At 30.8% G+C, this 24,612-nt stretch overlaps 3 protein-coding genes and 1 long non-coding RNA gene across 7 annotated transcripts; 3 read left to right on the plus strand and 1 right to left on the minus strand.

The window, feature by feature from the left end:
- Nucleotides 1-220: 220 nt before the first annotated feature.
- Nucleotides 221-3,171, plus strand: LOC128888959 (uncharacterized). Of its 2 annotated transcripts, XM_054146194.1 has the most exons (5): nucleotides 221-728; nucleotides 1,222-1,357; nucleotides 1,619-2,075; nucleotides 2,172-2,352; nucleotides 2,764-3,171. In XM_054146194.1, exons 1-5 carry the CDS (start codon nucleotides 560-562, stop codon nucleotides 2,823-2,825), a joined length of 1,005 nt encoding a protein of 334 aa, XP_054002169.1. In that variant the 5' UTR covers nucleotides 221-559; the 3' UTR covers nucleotides 2,826-3,171. The 2 variants fall into 2 exon arrangements, with proteins under 2 accessions (XP_054002169.1, XP_054002168.1); XM_054146193.1 differs by lacking the exon at nucleotides 2,764-3,171 and having other exon boundaries at nucleotides 377-728; nucleotides 2,172-2,711.
- A 717-nt stretch (nucleotides 3,172-3,888) lies between these two features.
- On the plus strand, nucleotides 3,889-8,594 carry LOC128888958 (FAD-dependent oxidoreductase domain-containing protein 1). Of its 3 annotated transcripts, XM_054146191.1 has the most exons (8): nucleotides 3,889-4,232; nucleotides 4,780-5,055; nucleotides 5,160-5,642; nucleotides 6,052-6,197; nucleotides 6,300-6,386; nucleotides 6,467-6,620; nucleotides 6,749-7,034; nucleotides 7,202-8,594. In XM_054146191.1, the coding sequence occupies exons 1-7, from the start codon at nucleotides 4,143-4,145 to the stop codon at nucleotides 7,001-7,003; spliced, it is 1,491 nt and encodes a 496-aa protein (XP_054002166.1). In that variant the 5' UTR covers nucleotides 3,889-4,142; the 3' UTR covers nucleotides 7,004-7,034; nucleotides 7,202-8,594. The 3 variants fall into 3 exon arrangements, with proteins under 3 accessions (XP_054002166.1, XP_054002165.1, XP_054002167.1); XM_054146190.1 differs by lacking the exon at nucleotides 7,202-8,594 and having other exon boundaries at nucleotides 6,749-7,097; XM_054146192.1 differs by lacking the exon at nucleotides 7,202-8,594 and having other exon boundaries at nucleotides 5,160-5,499; nucleotides 6,056-6,197; nucleotides 6,749-7,097.
- A 1,392-nt stretch (nucleotides 8,595-9,986) lies between these two features.
- Nucleotides 9,987-23,422, minus strand: LOC128888957 (rab proteins geranylgeranyltransferase component A 1). The gene is made up of 11 exons (XM_054146189.1): nucleotides 23,052-23,422; nucleotides 22,899-22,965; nucleotides 20,489-20,683; nucleotides 20,220-20,403; nucleotides 18,637-18,874; nucleotides 17,825-18,047; nucleotides 17,520-17,726; nucleotides 12,407-12,531; nucleotides 12,168-12,328; nucleotides 10,667-10,843; nucleotides 9,987-10,434 (listed from the first exon to the last, which is right to left on the minus strand). The coding sequence occupies exons 1-11, from the start codon at nucleotides 23,098-23,100 to the stop codon at nucleotides 10,273-10,275; spliced, it is 1,788 nt and encodes a 595-aa protein (XP_054002164.1). The 5' UTR covers nucleotides 23,101-23,422; the 3' UTR covers nucleotides 9,987-10,272.
- Nucleotides 14,986-21,280, plus strand: LOC128888961 (uncharacterized). The gene is made up of 4 exons (XR_008460352.1): nucleotides 14,986-15,492; nucleotides 15,657-16,645; nucleotides 18,494-18,677; nucleotides 21,133-21,280. It is a non-coding gene; the product is annotated as an uncharacterized LOC128888961 (long non-coding RNA).
- Nucleotides 23,423-24,612: the final 1,190 nt, after the last annotated feature.

The raw sequence follows: 24,612 nt of genomic DNA on the forward strand, positions 1-24,612 counted from the left end.
ACTTCCGGGGAAAAAATACGATGGATGTGTAGTTAGTCGCAAAGAATGGCGATTGTTGTTTAATTTACAAGCCCTCTATTTTTCAACATACTTAACGTCCAGTGCTTAGAGCGCGACGAAAATTTTCCTTGACCTTTCATTATATCTTCGTGCAGGAATTTAAACCTCATTATCCATTTTGTGTAACAAAATTGATTTCAACATTTACATCGAGCAACGAATCCAACCTTCAATTTCAGTTTCGAAAAAGAAAAGGAATGTTTTAACTTATTTACAGACAAATGTAACATTAAAACAAAAATTCGTACATTTTGTCAAACCTTTTGAATAAATTCGTTTATTTACATTACGAGTAACATTAATAATGGATGGAACTGTAAATTTTATTTTATTTTATGACTAAATAATTTTTCGATAGTTGCTTTAAATCGCAGATTGAACGCCGGACTTCTTTGCAACGAATGAACATTTTAGTTCAAGTTGAAATTGTAGGATCGAGTTTTCAATATCGACGACTGTAGTTCGTTTCCTTCACGGAACGATTTTCAACGGACGAAAAATGGTGCCGACGATGCCGCCTGATTCGCATAAAATTTCATTGAAGATCATCGACGCGATAAAACAGCACCCGGTTTTATATAGTGCCGAAGTGAAGGGTTCTTCGATTAAGCTTCAGGAATTTCGGCAGAAGGTCTGGAAGAGGATTTCTGATGAACTTGGTCTCGATCGTACGAACTCATTTTCTTCTTCTTCCACGTTTTTTTTAAACGATTTCCGATGTTTTTATTGGTACAACATTCTTTTCACTAAGAAACCTTTATTAATTCTGGCAAATTGTTAACACAAATTTAAACGTTTCCGTGAGCTTCATCTCGTTTTTTTTTTTTAACAATACTACACGTATTTATGCACATACTGTAAATGTTAAATAAAATTTGTTTTCCAAAACAATGTACATGTGACAGTTAATAAAGGAATATTTTTAAACATTCAAAAGTTACTATAACTTTGTCGAAAATCTTTTTAATCTGCAACAACAATTATTATTTTAACTTTGCAGGTTCTGTTTTACCATATTTAATGAGCAATATGTTAATATGTTGTTTTTATATTTTAACTTTGTTAATTTAATACTACATATTTTATTGTAAATTGAATTTTAAATTTACTTATTAAGTTAGTGAAACGAATATATTAATATAGATGAAATAATGTCCTTAGCTACCTGGGTGAGATTAAGATGGAAAAACTTAAGGGATACCTATTGTCGCATACTTAAATACAAGAATAGAACGGAAAAGGGAGTTCGTAGAAAAAAATGGATTTTTGAAGATCATCTGAGCTTCTTAAAATTTCCGTAAGAATGTTATGCAGCTTTTCATTAATGCAATATTATCAATTTATTAATGTAACATTACTTATATTATATCAAGAGTATATTTGCAATTTTTGTAATTTCAGTTTTTATGTTCATCATATATAGCTGACTTAGGTGTTTGCATTTGCTTTCATTTTTCGCAAATTTAATTTTATGTAGGAATATCCCTCTGACTATATGTTTGTTTATTGTATCAAGCAAGTATGTAAAACTTAAATACTATTAATACTGTTAAATTAGATATGAATCGGATTATCAACCGCAAAGTATAGAATTAACAGAAGAGTACATTCAAGATATTAATACTGGTGGAATCAGTTCTGAAGGTTTATTGGAGCAATTGGAAGATCGCAATGATGAAGATTATAGCGAATACTTGGAAGTTTTGGAAGAAACAACTGCGGATCCAGTTTTAGATTGTGATTCCTTAGAATTGAATGATAATGAAGACGATGTGGTAAAAAGTCGAGAGATAGAAGAAACAATACAAAATGATATTGACATGTACACGCAACAAATTCAATCAAAATATAGAAAAATAAGACCAAAGAAGATGAAAGTTGAACCATCAGAAGTGCCTACAACCTATAGTCTCATAAAAACCTCACCTTTTAAGAGTAGAACAATTGATACACCAATTTTTGTTACTGCACCAGCTGCAAACAGTACTGTCAAAAATACTTCCACCAAAGCAACGGTAAGTTCAAACATAACAAATCATGAAACTTATTCGCCACTATAACTAGTTATCGCCATTTTTTAATTTACTAATATATTCTTTTTAAATACACAGAACAATTACAACCAGGTCTACTTAGCACCAGAAGGAAAAAGTAGTATAGAATTATTTTTTGATAGTATGGCACAAACTGTTAAACGACTTCCTTCAAAAGTGCAAGCTGACATTAAAATGAATATTTGTAAGATTGTAACAGAAGCAGAGCTCAGATATTCTGGATGCAATAGATCACAAGGTACTCAACAATTTATTGCCCCATCTGGAATGATTCCTAAATTAGTTTTGATTCCATGTAATATGATTGATAAACAAAATAATAAGGGTTGACAATTTTTAATGATCTTTTTTAAGAAAAAGATTTTGTAACATATTAAAAAATACAAGGTAGTTTAATCAAAAGATTGTAAGAATTTAGGAAGGAAAGAGTCAACAATTAAAACAAAAACAGTGTCCCGATAAAAATAATTTTTCTATTTAGTGCCAGAATTCATGTTTTTGTAATATAAATTGATAAAACTCAATTAATTATATACATAAGTGTTATCATTAAATTTTTAATTATTGTTATACATAAATATACTTATTTTAATAGAATTCAGTATCCATAAATGTTCATTCATACCCAGTTAATAAATTTTCTTTGCAGGAAAATCTCTTCCTTTTCCTACAGTAGACATACGACAAACAGGACATTTTTTCTTAAAGTAATTATTAAGTAATTATCAAATTCATACTGATCAATGTATTTAGTAATTTTTTTTTTCTAAATAAGATCGTAATTTAGATCGATCTAAAAAAGATCGGAGTATGATGATTTTTACTGTAACATTTGTGAGATGTTGAATATATTTTTTGGATAATGGATCAAACGTTAATGCTTTTGTCATTGTGCCTTCTTATTTTCAATATTCATATATACTTGTAGTAGTGCTCACACTAAAAATAGCGACATAGAAAGTCAATATCAAATATGTATCTACATGCTTTTATAACAAATTGCTTGAATATCATAATACATATCAATATCAGTCAATAAATTCTCTACTTTACCTCAAGCAGTATATTTTTTTCTACATGATATTATTTGAAACATAACTACCATGTAAAAACAAAATTGAGTGTATAAATCAACGATTCCCAACCTAGGGTACACATATCATAAGGGGTACCCAAAAACAAAATGAAGAATGTAGTAACACTTTATTCTAATTATTGTAAGATCTTACAGATATGAAATATTGTATTATTTCGGGGTAGAGATACTCATAACTGATATACGTAATCAAGGAGTACAGGAAACAAAAAAGAAGATTGGGAACTGCTAGTATAAGCAATAACTTTATTTTATCATACATACAGATCTAAACAGTTTTATTATATACTATGTACTTGCAGATTTGTAGGAACATGCAATAAAAAAAATGAATATAATTTATTAGAATATAATGTCGTAAATCGTAATTCTCTATTAAGTTTAGTTTATAAATTATGAATATAACTTCTAAATTAAATGTGACGCGCTTTCAATTCGAGAATACCGTTTGAAGAGACGTCATGCGCAAGTGACCAACCAACCAACTTGCGTATACGAAAACTGACGAAAACTGATTGTACAAACTCGAGAATAGGCTCCCTGATCGGTGATCATGACCATGATGTTTTCAATAGGCATGCGTGAAAAACTCCGGCTTATCTGAGAACACACGTGTAACAATTTTCTTGAACTTGTGTCGCGTGTACAAGCAGTGGTGCACGTGTGTGCTCGTGCAGTCTCATGGAATCGACGTTTTTAATCTGCGTTATCTTACAATAATTTTTATTTTACAACAATATGTATGAAAAGTACATGGATTGTATGCAATGTTTGTTTGTGCGTTGCTTATCATGCATGGAAAATTTACAGAACAGATATAATGTTTCTGAGATAATGATTTAAAGATGCAAGATAGGAAGAATCTTATTTTCAATCAAACTATTCATGAAACTATTTAGAGTTAACCGAGAGTAATTGTAGTTATTATAAATATGTTACGTATTTTTGTTAAGAATGGAAGGCAGTTTAAGTGTCTTCAAAAATATTTGTTTCATCAAACTGGAAGACCTTTTTCAGACAAGGTAAGGACAAAAAGTGCATTTTTGAGTTCATTTTGTATGTTTATAGATTTTTTCACTGACTGGCGAATTAATTTGGCACTTTAGATTACATTTCTTACACAATATAAAAATCTAATTTACTAATGGATTATATAAGAATGTAATGTACTTTTGTACTCGGTCGTTTAATTATAAAACTTTTTTTGAAATATTAGAAGTTACGTGTACTTTACTTTTTCATTTGTTATGCTCAAAGTGTTCTTGTTTCAATGTTTATTTGTACGTTAACCTTAAAAATTACATAACAGTGCTAGTTACACGGCAGCTTTGCTAGTCACCACTGATAATTCAGAAAGAAAAATGAAATGTAATTAGCTACATAGTTCGATAATAATCCATGTTATTATTATATTATTAATAATGTAGTATGTATGTTATAACATTATTAAATTCATAACAACATACGTAATTATCTTATTTATGTAAACATACTCTTTTCTAATAGTTTGATATAAAAGCCTTCAATAATGTTTAAAAAATATATATTCATTTCTGTGTTACTTTATAGAAAATTATAAGAAGAGTTCCACAAAATAGAAATGTTTCTAGTCCTATAACACTAAATAAGCTAAAGAATGGCATAAAATCTATAAAAGACAAAATTGTACCATGGGATCCTAATGATGATAAAGTACCATGGGAAGAGCGCACACCACTTATTTCAAGTGAGTGTGATATTGTTATAATTGGAGGTGGAGTAATAGGTAGTTCCATAGCTTACTGGTTGAAGAACCGTGTTTACGACAAGGAAATGAAAGTTATAGTTGTTGAAAAAGATCCTACGGTATGTTTCTTATCACATCATTTTATTTTTAATTCGTTATACAATTACACTATATCAACTGATTAGTACTTATTCAATAAAATAAATTTGAATTGTACTTGCAGTACACCAAAGCATCCACAGTTCTTTCCGTTGGAGGGTTACGTCAACAATTTTCTCTTGAAGAAAATATTGAAATGTCCCTTTTCGGAGCAGAGTTCATACGCAACATTAATGAGTACTTAGGCATCGATGGAGAGCCTCCTATTGATCCATATTTCCATCCATATGGATACTTAATGTTGGCAAGCAATACAGGAGCTGAAACACTAGAAAAAAACTCTAAATTGCAAAATTTTCTTGGAGCAAAGAACATTTTACTAACACCAAACAAATTAAAGGATATGTTTCCTTGGTTAAATACAGAAGATATTGCATTAGGTTGTTTTGGATTAGAGAAAGAGGGTTGGTTTGATCCATGGACTCTTCTTTGTGCTTTTAAAAAAAAGGCATTATATTTAAGAACAGAATATGCTTATGCAGAAGCTAAAGGATTTACATATAAGGATAAACTCAATCATCCTAATGACCGTTTGGATAAATTGGTTGTAAGATTTTAATTTTATTTTATTATTAATTATAAATGAAGTTTACAATCTCTTGTATTCACCAAATTAATTTTGTTTAATTTTAATGTATTCTTGCCACGAAGAAGCCATGCAACTTATATAAATACTTCTTTCCATTATTTAAAATAGCACAGATGGACTAATCCTAATGGGACTTTCTGTATATCACATACTTAGAAAAGATTATTAGTGTAGATTCTTTTCAAATTCCTTATAAAATACGAGTAGTAACATATAATTTTTCCTTTAACTTCATTTTCACATTTTATTATTTCCGTTTTAATTATGTGAATTGTAATCAACTTCTGTTATAAATTGTGTTCATAGAAGTTAATATAGTAATTATTATGTTAAACGAAAGAATGTAAGTAAATGCATATTTTTCTAGATAGAAACTCCAGAGGGTGAGACAAGAACTATAAAATTTGCTATATGTATCGTGGCTGCTGGTGCTGCTAGTGGAGAGGTTGCTAAGCTGGCTAAAATTGGTACAGAAGAAGGATTACGGTACCTAGCACTGCCTGTCGAACCAAGGTAATAAATTAATAGATTATCTCATATTTATAAAAACTTTAAAAACGTTAAATTATTAAATACAATGCAACCTATAGATACTATAGTAACTTTATTTCACAGGAAAAGATATGTATATTGCTTTCACTGCCCTGAAGGACCGGGGCTGAACACTCCATTAACAGTAGATAATTCAGGAACATATTTCAGGTCACGATTAATTAAACATAAAATTGTTTTATTACTTAATAATATGATCTTTGTTATATAAACTTTGATATTTGTCTTAGGAGAGAAGGCTTAGCAGGTACTTACGTTTGTGGACGTTCACCGTCTGAATCCGAAGAGCCTTCAATTAAGGACTTGAGTGTCGATGAGAATTACTTCAATGATGTAATCTGGCCGTCACTTGCACACAGAGTTAAAGCTTTTGAAAAGTTAAAGGTATATTTCAATTACAAAAATTTCTCTTTATTTAAAATATTTAAGACGCAACTTCAGTTTCATAGGTGTACCCTATATAAAAAGCGAAATATGGAAACTGAATTTTTGATATACTTATTTTTTTATAGCTACAGTCTTCTTGGGCAGGATTTTACGAGTACAATACCTTCGATCAAAACGGAATAATTGGAATCCATCCATACTATAAGAATATATTTTTTGCAACCGGATTCAGTGGCCACGGAATTCAACAAGCGCCAGCTGTTGGTAGAGCAATTGCAGAATTAATCCTCGATGGGAGATATATAACAATTGATCTAGAAAATCTTGGTTTCGATAGAATCATTAATGGAAAGCCCATGTTTGAAACTAATATTGTTTGAAGTAGCCATTTACACGGGTAAAAGGTTTCATGTGCGCATTGATATGTATTTTACATGTATATATTATTTATATATTATATCATTGTTTGTATAGTAGGTGTAAGCAACTAGATTTTTTCGGGTCACGATCTTTGCCTGTGCCAGTTGGAATTTAACCCTTTATTTTTTAGCTTTTTTAATTTTAGTACATTTTTGTAGAGCCTCACTCAACATAGGACTATAAAAGGTTAACGTTTTAGACGAGTGCGAAACGTATGGCGAAACATAGCTACTGTTTCCATTACTAATTCCACTGGCGTTGGCGTTTTTCGCGTACTGGTCCATACCACGTCAACGAAACCCTGTCACTGATCACGATTCCTAGATTTAATGCTGTATATAGTTGGTTAAGGTTCCAGTCTTAATAAATAGCATTTATACATGCACATCGCTTGAACTGTTGCTAAATCCTTCTTTCGTTCCACCTTCGTCACAACATTCTTCTGTCCTTTCTGTTACATTTTATATTTAATAGAAACATCTGCTGATCGAGATTATCCAGGGAGCGGAGAGAGGTAAATATGAAGGAACACGTAACACTGCTCAATGATCTGGATAGTAATATTGGTGTTCTAATGTGGAGGATCATGGAAGAGGTCAAACATCTTATGCTGCAAGGACAAAGGGTTTAGAACCTTGAGATATACCTCGAAAATATGACAGAGAATTTAACAATTTTGGGACTTGAAGTAAAATATTGTGATTGTAGATTCTGGGAAGTCCATAAAGTCTGCGCTCTTTACTTTCACTTGGTTGAACGGTTTTGTTGATACTATCTGGTAGTTTGGTTGTTTTGATGATGACTGCTGTCTTTCTTTAAGTTTTTGTTGAATCTGTCTGGATTTCTTTGTATGTGACTGTATTTAGTAGTTTCTACACTTTTGTCGTCTAGTCTTATTTTGGTTTGATCATTGCAATTATGGCATTTCCTTCATCAACTGGTAGTATTAACATGCTTTGTTATAATCTGCTATATCTAATCATAGAATCATAGAACATCTAGAAAAGGAAGAAAGAACGAAATATTTGTTCAAAATTCCAATAATTAATTACTTATTAGGAAACATGTTTGGTGAAATAAACTACTATATTTTGGTTCGTATCAGTTTACTGTATTTCAATGCTGAGTACGGCGTATTATCAGTTAAATGCAAATAAATGCGCACACATCGAAGCGGCAACGGCGAGAAAAGATTATCAATTCTGACATTCAAGCCGCTCTACGATCAATGTGTCTAAAAATTTGCATAGTATACGAACAGAGCCAACCGATAGCAATTTCCTTTTTCTTTTCATTCTCTGAAGTATATAAATATTAAAACTACAATTAAATGTAATGCATTTCACTTGAAAAAATGAGAGGTGAAGTAACCAATATTATAGAATTATTGAAACAAGATTTAAATTAATAAAGCAAAAGGAACAAATTTTAAATAAAATACAATAAATAATTAGTATTTATTGGCAGGAACAATTATATAAAATTGAAACATCTAAAGTAATAACAATAAAATAAATTATTGGAATATTTTTAGAAGTTATAAAATAGAAATGAAATCTAACCAAAGATAAATATAATAGGATAAGTATTGTTACCATATATGGTATTTAAAAAAATACAAAACATTCAAGAACTGTTACTTCTTCGCAGCCTAAATTTGTTCCTATGCTAATACATAATCAGTATACTATACTTTATAATAGAATGCGTAATGAATACACTAATGATCAGTATGTATTGACAATCGGATAAAAGACGTTACGATACGCAGGAGTGAATCTACCATGAAACTAATGAAGTTTTGGGCCTCCGCATAGAAAGGCCTCTACTGAGTACTTCTTATGTATGAATTTTTTAATTTAACTATTCAGAAGCACATTAGAAATCTTTTTTTCTTCTTGACAAATGATGTGGTTAATATAAATAATTTTATTTAAAATTTAATATCTATAAATTTAATATTACCCATATAGATGGATCGAATGAGAAAGCAGTATTTTGTATTAAATAGTCTGATTTCTCATAGACCTTTTTGTTGGTAACTATTTCGTGCACAAGACAGTGTACACATAATTTTTCTTTATCTAATACTAACATTATAGCTTTTAAAATTGATGGACACAGAATGGTCGTTCGGATTTTTCAAATTTTTTATACGTTTCCCTGTTTGGTTGTCGAAGTAAAAGCGTTTAAATTTTTGATAATTTCATTTATTCCACGATTCTTTAAATTGAATCTATAACGACTCTATAGCGACGAGAATCTATCGAAGAAAGAAGTAATAGGAGGATAAATGTGCATTTATAATAATAACCACTTGGCTTTAACAAATCATTTGAGTAAAAAAAGAATATCTCAAAATAATTAATTTCAGGCACTGATAAGTCGATATTCACCAATAACGATACTTATTTGTATGAAATAAAGTCAACGGCAGTATCTTTCTACCGCGTTAAACAAATTTCATCATTCATAAACGTAATCGGTGTCGAATAGGCCTTAATTATTTCGATTAAACTAAAAACCGATTGCATGTATGAATCATCAAATTAGTTGATGACAATTTTATTTAGGATTTATCTTAAACTTGATTAAGATCTAATAAAATAGTAATTGCCAAATGTTATTCAATATAGTAAATATTATTTCCATCAATGATTTATCCTCCTACGTCTCCCTTACGTTTCATAAAACTACACTTTATTTTCTCGAAACGCAACATTTGAGAACAAAAGACTTTTCTCAATTAGAGAAAAAAAGGAAGAAAAACGAATGCTTTCGGCCGGCCACTCTGTAATTTGATAAAAGAGCAAATTTAACGCAGACTTGAGCGCCAGTTGATTCAAATTTTATTCGAAAATTCATGAACAATTTTTAATATGTTATTCCGAAAGTTATTCGAACGAAATAAAAGTCCTTTTCGAATAAACGATTTCGTCTACAAAGAGTGCTAAATGAAATAATATTTTGAACACTTATATAGATATAAATCAAATTATTTTACCACTGGAGAATTATTTAAAGATTAATTTAAATTAAGATTACTTGATGTAACGTTAGCACTGTCTATGACGATTCAATATTATATAAAAATTAGTTCTTCAATTGTTCGAATAAAAATTACCCAACTATCAAACGTAAGAAGGCGCGTGTAACTTTGGATAGGACGAGGTGTGCGGCTAAGGGAGTTGGCCTATATTTTCGGGTTGAAAAGACGATAAAAGATCAATTATTCCTCTTTTTCAGCTTTCTCAACATCCTGTTTTTCTTCAACCTCTATATCTCCCTCAAACTTTGGTCCTGGTGCTTCTTCTAGTACGATCTCTTCTGGATCTGGTGCTCGCGGAAGGAAATCTTCTTCGGGATACATAGCCTTGAAAATGCTTTTTGCCTAGAAAAGTTGTATACTTATTTACAGTAGCAAGTAATCCAAAATACTTATCCTAAATGTTCCTTAACCCTTTGGATGCCACAGGCAGATCTGTGATCCAAAGGGTTAAAGTAGTACTTTTCGATTGATTTTAAGAAATTACAATTATATTTAATATTTATGTAAAATTTTAATTGACTCCGGGCAATAAACAACATTAACTATAGGAAACATTTAAAAAAAAAAAACCAACCTGATGGACTGCAAAGTCGAAGTCAAGTTCCAAATCCGGACCCGAACAGAGGTGGAGGTTACTTGGCGCAGAATCGTTTAACTTAATATCACTTGCGGGTAAATTTAAGTACAATGACCATAATACTTGTGGTTTTGGATTCTCCGAAGCCTCTTCTTTGTCAGTTTCGCTACCTTCCTGTGAACATAGAACTTTTTTTTTTAATCTCTATACTAACATTATCTCCATGTATACGTAATACATGTAACACTCAAATTTTAAAACATTTTATATCTTATTTAAATTATAATATGTATTAAGTTTATTAAGATAGATTACTTTATTTTAAATCAATTTAAACCTTTGTGGACGATGGACGTCAGTCAATTAGGTGACTGTATGTGATAAACGTAATTAGTATTCAACATGTATACAATGTGGAGCATTTAAATGAGATCACCTAACTATCTATTACTTATGGTTCAATAAAAAAATCTTAAGACGAAGTTCTACTATTTGAAGGGACACATGTAATGGTTGGACGAATTTTGTTCAAGGTCATTTTTTAAAAGAGACTTCGAGGATATCGTTATTTCTTTGAATGGAATAATATTCAGTTTTGTGCACATTTTTATAAAACATAAATAGCCAAAATCATCGATCTCAACAATATCATTTCGATCACTTAATTTTGAGAAATTTATATTTTAGTTGCGTGTTCAGAAGTTACATCTGTACTGAAAGAGATTGTTTTTATAGAACCATAAATAATGAAGATATTCAGGTATTATATTCTCTGTATATACCCAACTTGTGAAAATCTTCCATACAAAGTGTGCATGTTGCCCCAAGACGCCCGTCCGCAAAGTGTTAACTACTGTTAAGAGGATATTCGTTTTTTTTTTTCATACGTAAACAGAACGTGCATGCAGTTTATTCTTCCACCATTATATTAATGAAGAAAACCGTTACTTCGAAATCGCCTCTTTTTCTACTGGACCCTGAATAATTTGTAGTTGGTCAGCTCATTAGTTCATGAGAAATCATGCCAACTAGTTTGAAAATCGTAGTTTCTAGAAAAACGCGACTAATAACTACGTGTTCTATTCTGTGCCATGAAAAGTGATATTATGAAGGTAGTTGTTTCGAGATAGTCATCTTCAAAAGTCGAAAATTACTAATCGGGAACTTTTGTAAAATAATTTCGGTTTTTATAACATATCAAGTTTTCAGCAAGTTCCTAAATTACATTTTAATTTAAATTTAAATAATTTACGTGAAAATCTGTATGTTTCATAAGGATGTGTTAAAATTACAAAATTTTGAGATCGTTTTTTATCAAATTGAGGTGGTCAATTTAAATTGAAATAGGCTCATATCGTTCATATTTAATCAAAGAATAATCAAGTGAAGTTTTGTTACGATCTTCCATTGAATAATCCACGAAGCAACTACCTTAAGTAACAAATAATTTTATCGTAAAAAAACGTACTGTGAACCTATTAATTTAAGAATAACGCACCTGAAGGTGTCTCTTATCTGGGGAAACAGTCTGTGTATGGCTATGAATGGATGAACGAATGGCTGATGGATCGAATGGTTCTGCTTTTAAAAATTTATTGACGACGTAAGCCAAGTCTTCCTTTGCATTCGTCGTTCGCTTGCATGTCATGTGAACCATAACTGTTTTAAAATAAATTATTTAAATATTATATTTACTATTCATATTAAAAATTTGTTAAACTATATAAATTTACATACATAGCCCTTGAGGACAAGCATTTGTAGATGGTCCCAATTCAATCAGGGTAATAGGTTCTTGACCAGGTTCTTCTGGAGGATAATATAAAAGTGTCAAATTCTCTTTTTCACCTTGCATAATTGACCTACAAAAATCACAGTGCAATATTTTGTCATGAATATTTAGAAGATTTCTTGACTTAAATTTCTACAAATTTTGTATTGTTTTATTTGTACATTCAATTAAAGTTGAACATGCAAATAAAACATGTATATACAGCCTGAGCTATATGATACGTTACAAGTTATTGTCTTGGGTACTACTAGAAACCATGACAAAACTCATTTCACTATTTCAGAGTTCGCGAGAGTCTATTATATGATGTATATCGGAGTACCATTGCCAAACATACCAAATAACAATTATTCAGTGGTTTATATATACATACAGAAAGTTTTTAACAAGCAGAATTGCAGAGCATTGCGTTCAACTTAATAACTAGATAGGAAAATTGTTAAAGATAGATCTGATGTTCGCCAGTTCAAAAACAGTCGACAAGAGAACCTATACAAACTGTCAGAAGGAATATTGCAACATACTTGGAATATGCTTATGAGTAATCAAAAACTTCAGTAATACAAATCACCAAATGTACGTTTAATATTTTTACAGGTAACAACCTCCTTCAGTGTGTCTAGGTTCTTAAGGGCTCATATACAGTGGTGTTTCCATGACAGCATGATGAATATAGTTCCATCAAGAGTTCTCTTCTTGGGCTGTCTGAAAGTGGAATTTGTTAGATGACTAAAGGCAGTCAACAATTTTAAGAATCTGAGGAAAGTTCATTGCTAACGCAACTCAAAGCGTGTTGTTGTGTTTCAGGCGAAATCGCGTTTTTTCTCACAGCTATGACGTTTAAATGCGTCATTTCCAGACGGTGTGAGTATACTCCAACAGGTTCAATTGAATTTGAGGTATACTAAAATTATTTGCGTCATTAACGAATTAGTGGACGTTGGTGTTTTGTTTATGGCATCGTTACCAGTTATCATTTTCCGTGTTTTCTGATATGTTTAGTCCAGTTAAATTTCTTGGTATTCGTATTAACATTAAATTATAATTCAAAATTCACACCAAAGATACCTTAGTTTAATGCAACAAAGATTTCAATATTATTAAATTCTTGAAGGGAATTAGGTAGTATGACCTTCAAATACTTCTGTTAATATACAAGTCATTGATCAAGTCAAAAATTGGTATTAGTATGTAGTACTTTCTCAATGAAAATTATTGGATAGATACGAACCACAGCTATTCATCTAGCAATGAGCTATAGAGATCTAACACCACTTGATACCATTACAGCTAAATCACAAATACCCTAAATAAGAGATAAGTTTATGTTTACTTTGGTGTAGAATACTACTATATAAATATATATAAAACCTAATGCTGGCTAGTATAAAACTTATATGAATTTATAATCTTAATGAAATTTTTATACTTTTACATTTTCATAAGCAATATTTACAGTGCGATAGGTATAGCATTAATAGTTCTCTATCAAAACTGGCAGATAGACTTGTAAAGAGCCTAAAATGTCACTGAGAGAGAGAGAGAAGGAGCGAGCGAGAGAGAAATATGGCATTGTTGGTATGAGTTAGTGTCTTATAACAAACAACTTCTTTTTTTATAAAGCAAATTCCTGCGAGGAATTTATCTTGAAATAAGTGAGTAAATCTTTTTCTTTAGAATTTATATGTTTTACACCTAAGTAGAAAGAAAAAGACGTATTCCAATTTCGAATAAAGGTGCAATCGCCGATACGCACCTTGCATGACACGCATGTAGCATAATAGTCGATTCAACCCATATGGTATAAGTAGTAACATTCGACGGTACCCACTTTGTATCTTGTTATATACTTGTAACGAAAGTCTGTTACATTACAATCTGTGTAGATCTTTTCTTTACAGCAGATTTTTTCCTGAAGGTTCAATGTGCGGATCACCTCGTAATCTGTTGCCTTCTTTTTGCAGTATTTGGTATGCCGGCACATCGTGATATGCTTCACCAGCGCACAATTACGTCGATTGTTTCATCCCACTAGACGACTTTTCCATACTTCTTCAGAAAGCTCGAAATATTCCTCCCCTTCGTCCTCCTTGGAACGAAAAAGATTGTGAGGGACCAACATAGTCTTGCTGAATATGTATCAACAGTTTCTAAATTGTATGTTTTATATATTCTCTTTGTTAGTATGAACTTATTTTTAAATTATTTTCCAAATGACTTAAATTTATCTGAATTTACTTATGTACTAGGATACTTAAATTTCTAGAATGTTGATATTTCGGATTGTACGCGCCAGTTTTCAGTTGTTAATAGTGTACGATACGAGGCTTATCGTGAAGAGAATTGAAAGATTTTATTTGGTAGTAGTTTAAGTACTCTGTACGATTCAATGTACTATTTAAATTTTCCTTGTCGCACATTGAGTGATACGTAAATTTAATCGCCCACATTGTATTTTTATGGTTTGATTTTTTGATGATAATATTTTGATTTCTCTTCTACTCTTCTTAAGTTGTCTGTTGACAAAAATCTTACAAATTATTTATCGTATAATAGAAGTCACGTATGTAGGTAATCTTCATACATGGATTCCAGATTCTCTTGTAGCGATGGGTCATTTGAAGGAGAGACTTTAACATTCTAATGTACACCACTATTGTAGAAGACCTTGCAATACTGCAACAGTTCTAACTAATTGTCCCAATTATTATAACCATCTTATATTTCGAATATTCTACGAATACATGTGTATGAGTATTTTGCGAAGAAATTAAATTTGTCCCTTGGTCGGTAAGAATGGTTCGTGGCAATCCTAATTGACGAATAACATTTCTTATAAAAACATTGGCTATATCCATCAGGTCTACTCAGGGGCACTACTACAAACTACGCATTTAATGAATTCTGTTTATTAATAAACTAATATCCATACTGATCTTCGCAAACGCTTGCCAAGGTGTACTACTGTTATTACCAGTGGTTGTTTTGTCTTCTTTATACGCATAAGTTTTTTTGAGTAACATAGCTTGAGGTAACAAATATATCTCTAAATATATCTCTTGTATCCTTCGATAACTAATTTGCGTTTCTCGTAGACTGTCTGAACATCCAGTGCAAATTGTTATAATTATTGTTAATTGTTTTTAACGTGTTCAATATAAATTTTCAGAGAATACAAATAAAATTGCCTTTCAGGTTGCTTACTTTATTAATGCTGAAGGACCTCAAGGTTGTTTCCTCGATTATAACGTACAAAAGTCTCATGCCATTCATGAAGTTATTTTGAATGAATAAGAATTTTCCAATGCCCATTAATTGACAGGGGTACAATTTATTTTCTTTTATTGAATTTTGTTTTAGTTCTTCCATCAAATATCCTCTGGCTTTGAAATCGTGCATCCCCTTTTGTCTACTGCTTCTTCTGTCGATGAATATTATTTTGTAGTCTTCAACGAAAGCTAGCGAATCTCGAGTTTCGATATTTATTCGAAATTCGCATTGTCAGAAATAAACTTCTTATTGTTGTGCTTTCAAAAATCATTAATTATTTTTCGTGTTACTTGGATTCTGTATCGTTGGTTAATTCTATAATATTTTCTTTGGCTATTTATTGCTTATCTGCGTCCATAGAATCAAATTACTATGATACAATGAATCGAAGATGAGGGGAATCTTTTCTTGGATGTAGTGGCATATGGGTTCGTCTTGTAAACTTGTCGATGTAAATTTGTTTTGTAAACTTGTCGGGTGGTTTCCTTTCCTCCTTGATGGATCATTACTTTCTTTTCTGTAATATGTTTGGTAGAAACGAATCTTCCGAGATTTTGTTTTCTTTTTGCTCTTTTCTTTTTTGAGAGGGTTTCTGGTTAGTGGATCCGTGTTTAGTGTGAAACTTTCCATGTTTGTAGGTAATATTACAGTCGTAATTAGAAAGCTTCAATTTCTATTTCCAACTTTATGAAGTACAATTCTTAAACGAATTCAAGTATGGTCTAAAATGAGTTCCACAATATGCAATTATTAAACATTCCTTTTTCATAGTGAAAGACATTCTTTTCAACAGGATTTGAAGTTCCACATGCATAATGAGGTAAAAAGGTCTATTCACAGAGGTCCTTGATTCAAACCACCACCTGTAGCATGTCTTGATGGATTTGTTATTAAATTCAAGAGTTTAGTAAAATGTGAGTATCATATCACAAACTCTGCAACGAGATCTTCAAAATTTGAAAAGATATTTTTGTGTTTCTTCACAAACATATTTCTACCATAAAATAAATCTACAAAGAATAATAGGTTTCACATAAATGTTAAAAATTATTCAAATTTTGTTCATCGTCGAATTCATCAGCTTGATATAAAATGTAAACAGAAAACAAACTAAGGAATACAAATGAAAGTCTTAAATGACGAGTTTATGATATGCAATGGTACATTAATCTCTACCGAGACTAAGGCAGTATGACGTTAGAAACTCACATGTTCAACAGAAATACTCAAGTTTGTAACAATGAAGCGATACCTAAAACCTCGATCCCTGGTTTCATTCATTATTCAGAACGTTAATATTACTACATAGTAGATATTTCTCAAAAATAGTGTGATTCACGATTGGTTTGTGACTTTAGTCGACTGTTTTCGAATGGGGATAATTATTAATCACGAATCATTTATACAAATTGTATCTTTGTCTGAAGTATTACTGTATACTTCATAAGACTCCAGTGAACTCCAAAAGCTTTTGAGATCACTTCCGTAATTAGTATTCATCTTTCGTCGATCACTAATTTTATTTAATAGTTATCAAAAACATTGTATCCAACACTTTTAATATTAAAATTCTGCAGAGTATAATGAAAGTCTATGATGGAAATTAATTAGAATTATATTACTGAAACAATGATGAATTTGTGTAACTTATTTTTAATCAACATTAATTATTGTGGTTTAATAATATACTTTTAACTGCTTTATGATTAATATCACAGATATATTAAAATTACATAATTAAAATTTACTAAATTGTAATATTTTCACAAATTTATAAAAAATGATTACCTGTCCGTGATAAATACTCCACGTGATATCCGTTGCTCTCCTTCAAAAGCCACAATTTCTGGTGGTAGATGACCTTGACCAACAACCAAATGTTCTAAAGTTAATCTCTGCTTGCCACTGATGATAGCTTTACATTTGTCGTTATCTATTACTACGCCATCAAGCTGCCTCTTCAAACAATACACTCCTCCAAATACCGCACACAATCTGCAAACAATAATAATTACAATTTTATCTGATAAAATTTTAATGTTGGAAATTACAATGACGATACACTAAAATAAAAGTTATAAGAAGAATTTTACCTGCAAAAACACTGAGGCAATTCGCCACTACTATACATAGGCCAAAGAAAAGGTGTATTTCCATATCGACCAAGACTATTCAGAAAATGCTTTGTGCGATTAACACCATCTCTACATGAAGTCTTTTCAGTGGCCATTGCAATTGCCTGAACAATGTAATGTTGCACAATTGGTGTCAAATTCTTCGTGTTTAAGTATTCTAAGAAGGTCTTGTCCTGGAATCCTATTAATAGGTGTAATTTACTTAAAACAAAATATAATAAAAATTACTGAAACACAATACCGAATTAAGAAACTTTTATTTCATACAGGGTGGTCCATATACATATGTACTGCATAATGTGCTCTTTCTAATCATGCAACTTTTCTTTAAAAAGTTTTCCTGTACAATACATATTTTACGAGTTAGTCGAAGTGTGCAAGTTGTGTGGACCACACTGTATATACGATAATTCATGTATAAACGGAAATGTTTAAATTTATCTCAAATATACTGATTAATTCTCTTTTACTTCAAAAGTTATAAATAATTCTCAACATCATTCTCTTATTACTGATTCTTTGTTGTGAATAATTTTGTATAAAATTCGATTAATAATTAATTTACAATAATCATATTAACATATAATTTTGGTTCATATATTAACTGCTATTGTATTTTATTGATAGATAAATGATCCATTGAAGAAACATAGTTTTGCATTATGTCAACACTATAAGCGTGTTTTCGGGAACGTAATTTGAGGGATGAGTGTACTTAACATTACCGAATTCAATCAAAGAATGCACATACAAAAGGTGAATATAATTACCATCAAACTCTGGACTATCAGCACCCTGCACCATGCAAGAAGTGAGTAGTTTCATGAGCATTCTTTTCTCGACAAGACTAACAGTTTTATTTGCAAATACATCAGCCCTTGAGCAAGGTACTTGTGTAAGTTTTCCATCCATAAATGTAGCCACTCTGGATACTGATCGAAATTCCGTATAACGAGAAATATTACTGGAGATCAGTAATTCAACAAGTTCGCCTCGTGCAAACAGCAACTATTATCGGTAAATAGAATTCCATCAATAGTGTTCAAATAAAGAAACTTGTAAATTTATGAATGTGTAAGTTTTTTCTTTATAAATAATTAATTAAATATGACGTTTAAAAAAATGAATTATTAATTTACAGTCAGTCATATAAAATATTCGTACCCTCTATCTCTATCAAAGAAATTTGTCTAAATTAAATGATAAAGTACAAAGTTACAAATGTACAAAGTTTATTTATGTACATATTTATAATGAAACATTTATTTGGAAACATCAGAACTGTTATTTAATCGAGACAGATTTTTTTATTACATACAGAGGGTACAAATACCTATGAGACTTACTGTATATATTTATCATAATTTACGGAATTTATAATTTATGTTCAAATTTAAGATACTTTTTTTATAAGTAAATGAATTTATAAACACTGTATGAACTTATTTATTTATTAAAATGTACCGAGCTCTTATAAAAGATCTCTCCATGTTGGTTGAACTACGATACTTCATTTAACAACTCATCGACAACCAACCACCTGAGAAGTCACAATCCAAGACAGACAGTAGACAATCCTGACAGAATCTAATAGACTACTCTAGTATTAATAGAAGAAAATACTCAATATAGAAAATGCCCACTCTGAACCAAACAAAATTCAGTGTCTACACCAAAACCATAATATTTAATAGTCTTGTTTGTTTTTAATATCATAAGAAAATATGTAAAACGTCGTTCAAATTGTTTTAAAAGAAGAACACAGAGCAGTACAATTTGTTTTTAATGTCAGTGTTTTCACACTTTTTTTTAGTCATATTACGGTAGAACATTTTCCTTTCCAATTTTTTCGCGCTTATTATTTTCGAGAAGAAAACCCTAGCTAGTGACTGTGTAAATATCCTGTATACATAAAATGTTTCAATTTTAATATACAGGCTATTTCAAATAAATGGGATAAGTTATTTTGAATGTGCATATTCCATGTACGAAGAAAAATTGAAAAATCTAGTACATCATTCTGGAATCTGAATTTTTTAGAGATAAACACTTTAAACTTACTGATCCGACTCTCTGCACGCGCAATTTATATGCCAATCTGCTGATCACGCGGTCGGACGTGCATATATATCCGCATATAAGAAACACATTTCCATAACATTTACACACGTACAAACTTTAGCTGCTCGTATTTCGAAAATAATGCTCTGGTTGCAAAATGGAGCAGGATTTTTCGATTTCTCTTCGCATAAAGAAATTGTGTGTTTTGACTTATCTCATCTTTTTGAAACTTGTATATCAATAAGCACATTTCATATACTTGATATTCAATCTTTTTTTATTCCTGTTATACCTTTGGTGCCAGATCAATATTGAATTTTCTGTATTCCATTCTTATACGATCTATACTCCACTGTTTTACATTCTCTTTTTTTTCAACTTTATCACCATCTGCTTTTTCATCACTACTACCAGTGCCATCACCAGTACTATCAGTCTGAGTGTCTTTCGAGGAAACCACTGGCAAATCAGCTTCACTGTCATAAAAAATAATTAAATTTCTAAATTATACTAGAAAGGAGAAATATTGTATGGTGTTTACATTATAATGAAGAAACTTACTTTGAAATGTACCAGGTTTCTTCAATGTTTTTGACAGTAGAATATTGATCGCTGGCTTTAAGAAATTTTTCGCCATCTTCTAAATCTAGTCCAGACACATCTATGGTATTGTTTTTGGGAACTTTCAAGTCCTCTATCCATTTTTGTAGACCATCGAAATTGAATGTTGCCCAAAGGCCACCATAATATTCATTACTAGAAAGTAATTTCTTGATGAAATTTATTATTAATCGAATAAAATATTTATTTAATCAGTTGTTTTTAATATTTACACAATGCTAACTCTATACATGTATGATAATCAGACCTTTTAATTAAAGCATTACTTATCAAACTAAATATGCAATAAGTAGAAACTATTATTTGTTATTCCTTATACGTTTATAACATAGTATTCTTATATAGAAAAATATGAATAAATTAACAGAATTCATAATTGTTGAACAGATATTCAGATAAAATGAATATGCATAACATATTCAAATAAAGTAGTTACATTGTTAAAAGATGTCAATTATTCTTTTTACATCTTTCATAATCAACTTGGTCTCTGAATATTTAAATGTATCTAATATTTGCTTTTTACTGAAACATAAAGAATTTATTTTTTATTACTAATCATTTACATTTTGTTTTCTTTTTAGATTAGCTTTGTTTTCCAAATAAAATCATCTGAATGAAAGTTGGATTTACTAAACAAACATTGTTGTTTACATCAATGAATAATTAATTTCTTTTTGAATATGTAAAATATGTAAATATAAAATACAAATGTATAATATTATTAAGTTATACATACTGTGTAATTTCTAACATATTGTTAACCACATAATTATCTTTCTATATTAAATATCTTATTATTTTCACACTACAAAGCTATATATATATGAAACATTATTTCTAACTATGTAGCAACAAATGTCGTAAAAGACATATCTGAACATTTTGTAATGTACATTCATATGTATACAGTAGAACGTTAATTATTGGAACATTGATTAACTATAATTAGTATTATTGCCATAATACTATTTTCCCAAACGAATTATGTCCATGCTTAAAATGATTAAGTTAAAAGTAAGTATGGTAAAAATATTAATAGAAAGCATTTGTATGATGTATGAAATGATATTAAAAAGGAAAGAGAAATGCTGATTTTGATAATAAAAAGAGCTATCTTTAGAAGAATAGAAATGATTAACATTACAGTGGTCAACATCATATTATCAATATCATTGTATAAATTTTTATGTTGGAAATTATTTACCTTGTATTGTCTATATTAAAATAAAATATTATTTACATACAATGGAATAAGCTACAAAAATTTGTGTGGCAATATCTATAATACTTCTTGACAAATAGATAAATTTTAGATGAAACTAGCATTGATAAGATAGAAGTACACAGTTTGAAGCTACTGGAATCAAAAATGTGAAACCTTGTGGATTACAAAGGGTTGACTTTGTTTATGACTAGCATATGTTTAACATCCTTGCGAGCACCGCTTTAATCTACAAGTGTCAGTTGGTATACAAAATTGTCTCAAGTCTTTCATTTCTAATTACTTGTAGCTATATCATTGAAAATATTTTTAGTTCACGAATGGAAAGTAATAGAAATGAATTATACTTTTCAGATACTATAAACTCATTAAAATATTTTGTAAAGAAGGATGGAAAAGCATTGATATTCTCTGTAACATTTATAAAAGCTTCTTTATTTCTTTAATCTTGTTTAATACTAAAAATATATTGAATATTTATCCTGCGATCCCTCAAAATCTTAAAGCTAAAAATACACTACATGTTGCAATAAAATAACTAAAAGCATAAAAGAAGATAGACTATGTATAAATATCTATTTTAAATGAATTATGAGATCTAGTTTCATTTAAAGATGATCAATTCTTACATCACTGTCTTAGTCTTCGTTGAAAAATACATTTTCTATATAATAAACAAGTATCGGTCAAGAAATTAACTTTCATATTCCTCTATTATAAATTTCTTAGTTTTGTTTCTGTGAATCAATTGTCGAAAAAATTGAATTATCAGAAATGTCTTGTCTTCCTATTTCTGATAATTGACGTTCTACTGTATTTTCATATTTTTATTTGATATCTGTAACTAATAAGCGAAGAAGAAGTAGTTATATGTACATAATGTAACTTTCAAAATTAAATTACCAGAACAGATATATTTCATATAATTATCATTTGTCATAAATAATTTAAAATCAAGTAGAATGGAACAGAATAAAAATACACACTATATTTGTATATAAAAAATACAAATGTACTTATACACGTATACAAAGTATGAAGTATATAAGGAAATGAAATAAGAGAGTGGAAAAATAAAGGTAAAAACAATTGAATGAAAGAAGAGGTATAGAGAGTTGAACGTACCTGTCTAGGTGAAGGACTTTTTTACCGATTCTACTTGCGGCAGCTGCGACGATGGACTCAGTCATACCTACATAAAATTATTAAACAATTATAGATATCAATAATAAAAACGGTTGACAAAATAAATGAGACATATATTCAAAAAATCAATACCCGTCCCCACGACGATGACATCGTACTTAGTCGGCAGATCGTCTTCCATGGCTTCCAGTTACAAATTCCAATAAAATAAAGGGTTGCGAACACAAATAATTGTAAATGCTTCTGATAGAACGTATAAGAAATCAATTCATTCCTACTGGAGTCACTAAATTCCACTGAGTGAAAGACCACTTCCGTCGTTTGTCTATCGTTCGAAACTTTCACTGGTTCACGACCATTCACGGCACACTCAAAACTTCAATTTGACAGAACAGGACGCCGTTTGTAACCGAACACACTGAAACACACTGCTGATTCGTTGAAATATAATCTCGCGAAAGACAACTAGAGGGCTACAAGCAGAGTGGCATCTGGCACACCTACCGTCCCTACCAAAACGTTGAAACCAGTTGAAACTAAGTTTCCATGACATGTCGTTAATGGCGCTGATGTCGTCTTTTTGTAGTGTTCTCGACTTGACCCCTTTTGTTACCATTAGTTACTGTTCAGGGTGTCCCAGAAATAGTGTAAGAATCGGAAATGGGGCAGATATGGGGAAAAACCCTAGGCTTCGAATAAATCTGAAGTTTGCCGATGTGTTTGCCGATGACCGCTCTCTGGTAGCAGTGGATAGCAATCATGAAGACTGTATAAGGAGATCCAACTCCATACGAAAGTTACTAGAAAACTGTTATCATATATGTACAGGGTGTTCCAAAAATGTTGTAACACCTTGAAAGGGGTGGTTCGGGAGGTGATTTGAAACAACTTTTTCCTTAGCGAAAATGTTGTCAGAGACTTCGTTGAGGATATATTAACGAAAAACACTGACCAATCAGAGCGCGAGTATGCCAGTGGAGCGCTCGCGGCAGCATAGGCTACACGCTCCCCGACCAATCACAGCGCGAGTATGCCAATGGAGCGCCCGCTGATTGGTCAGTGTTTTCCGTTAATATCTCTTCAAGGAAGCCTCGGACAACATTTTTGGTAAGGAAAAAGTTGTTTCAAATCACCTCCCGAACCACCTTTTTTAAGGTGTTACAACATTTTTAGGTCACCCTGTACTTTGTTCCTTACTTGGGATCCAACGGTATCCTAAATTCTAAGTATCTGTATACAGCAGTGAAGACTGCAACGCTCGCTCCAATGCGCATAATCAGGAAAAATTCCACGAATGTCCATCACTGAATGTAGCTATAGGAAACGATGCGTGGTCAGTTTCAGTTTAATTTTGATTTTATTATAATGGCATAGCCTAGTATATCTATTCTTTTATACTTCTATTATTTTTTAGAGCGAATAAAGGACCCAGTTTTATAGTCGTGTTTGATACGCTCCTGACACTAAGAACAGTGCGCATGCGCGAGTAAGAGTAGTATTTGGCATCACAATTTCCGACACGCATGCGCGTAGGCGCGAGTTAGAACCATTCAAATTCAAAACCATCCCTGGCATCACTGACTGATGATTTCTGATTTGCGTTAAATTTACTGACTTCTATTTCGATTTAAGGCTTCATATTCCAATAAATGACCATGTAATAAAAGTAATAAGTAAATAGTAATAAAAGAAC

This window comes from Hylaeus anthracinus, unplaced genomic scaffold, assembly GCF_026225885.1.
Source record: "Hylaeus anthracinus isolate JK02 unplaced genomic scaffold, UHH_iyHylAnth1.0_haploid 11994, whole genome shotgun sequence".
NCBI classification, from domain to species: Eukaryota; Metazoa; Arthropoda; class Insecta; order Hymenoptera; family Colletidae; genus Hylaeus; species Hylaeus anthracinus.

What these genes read in the sequence shown, in the direction of transcription:
- LOC128888959 (XM_054146193.1), top strand. Translation starts at nt 560, where the DNA reads ATGGTGCCGACGATGCCGCCTGATTCGCATAAAATTTCATTGAAGATC. An exon ending in CTGAGCTTCTTAAAATTTCC is followed by an intron (nt 1,358 to 1,618) that starts GTAAGAATGTTA and finishes CTGTTAAATTAG; the next exon opens with ATATGAATCGGATTATCAAC. An exon ending in ATACTTCCACCAAAGCAACG is followed by an intron (nt 2,076 to 2,171) that starts GTAAGTTCAAAC and finishes TTAAATACACAG; the next exon opens with AACAATTACAACCAGGTCTA.
- LOC128888958 (XM_054146191.1), top strand. Translation starts at nt 4,143, where the DNA reads ATGTTACGTATTTTTGTTAAGAATGGAAGGCAGTTTAAGTGTCTTCAA. An exon ending in TTGTTGAAAAAGATCCTACG is followed by an intron (nt 5,056 to 5,159) that starts GTATGTTTCTTA and finishes TTGTACTTGCAG; the next exon opens with TACACCAAAGCATCCACAGT. An exon ending in GCACTGCCTGTCGAACCAAG is followed by an intron (nt 6,198 to 6,299) that starts GTAATAAATTAA and finishes TTTATTTCACAG; the next exon opens with GAAAAGATATGTATATTGCT.
- LOC128888957 (XM_054146189.1), bottom strand. Translation starts at nt 23,100, where the DNA reads ATGGAAGACGATCTGCCGACTAAGTACGATGTCATCGTCGTGGGGACG. An exon ending in TGTCATCGTCGTGGGGACGG is followed by an intron (nt 22,966 to 23,051) that starts GTATTGATTTTT and finishes AATTTTATGTAG; the next exon opens with GTATGACTGAGTCCATCGTC. An exon ending in TGATAGTCCAGAGTTTGATG is followed by an intron (nt 18,048 to 18,636) that starts GTAATTATATTC and finishes ACCTATTAATAG; the next exon opens with GATTCCAGGACAAGACCTTC.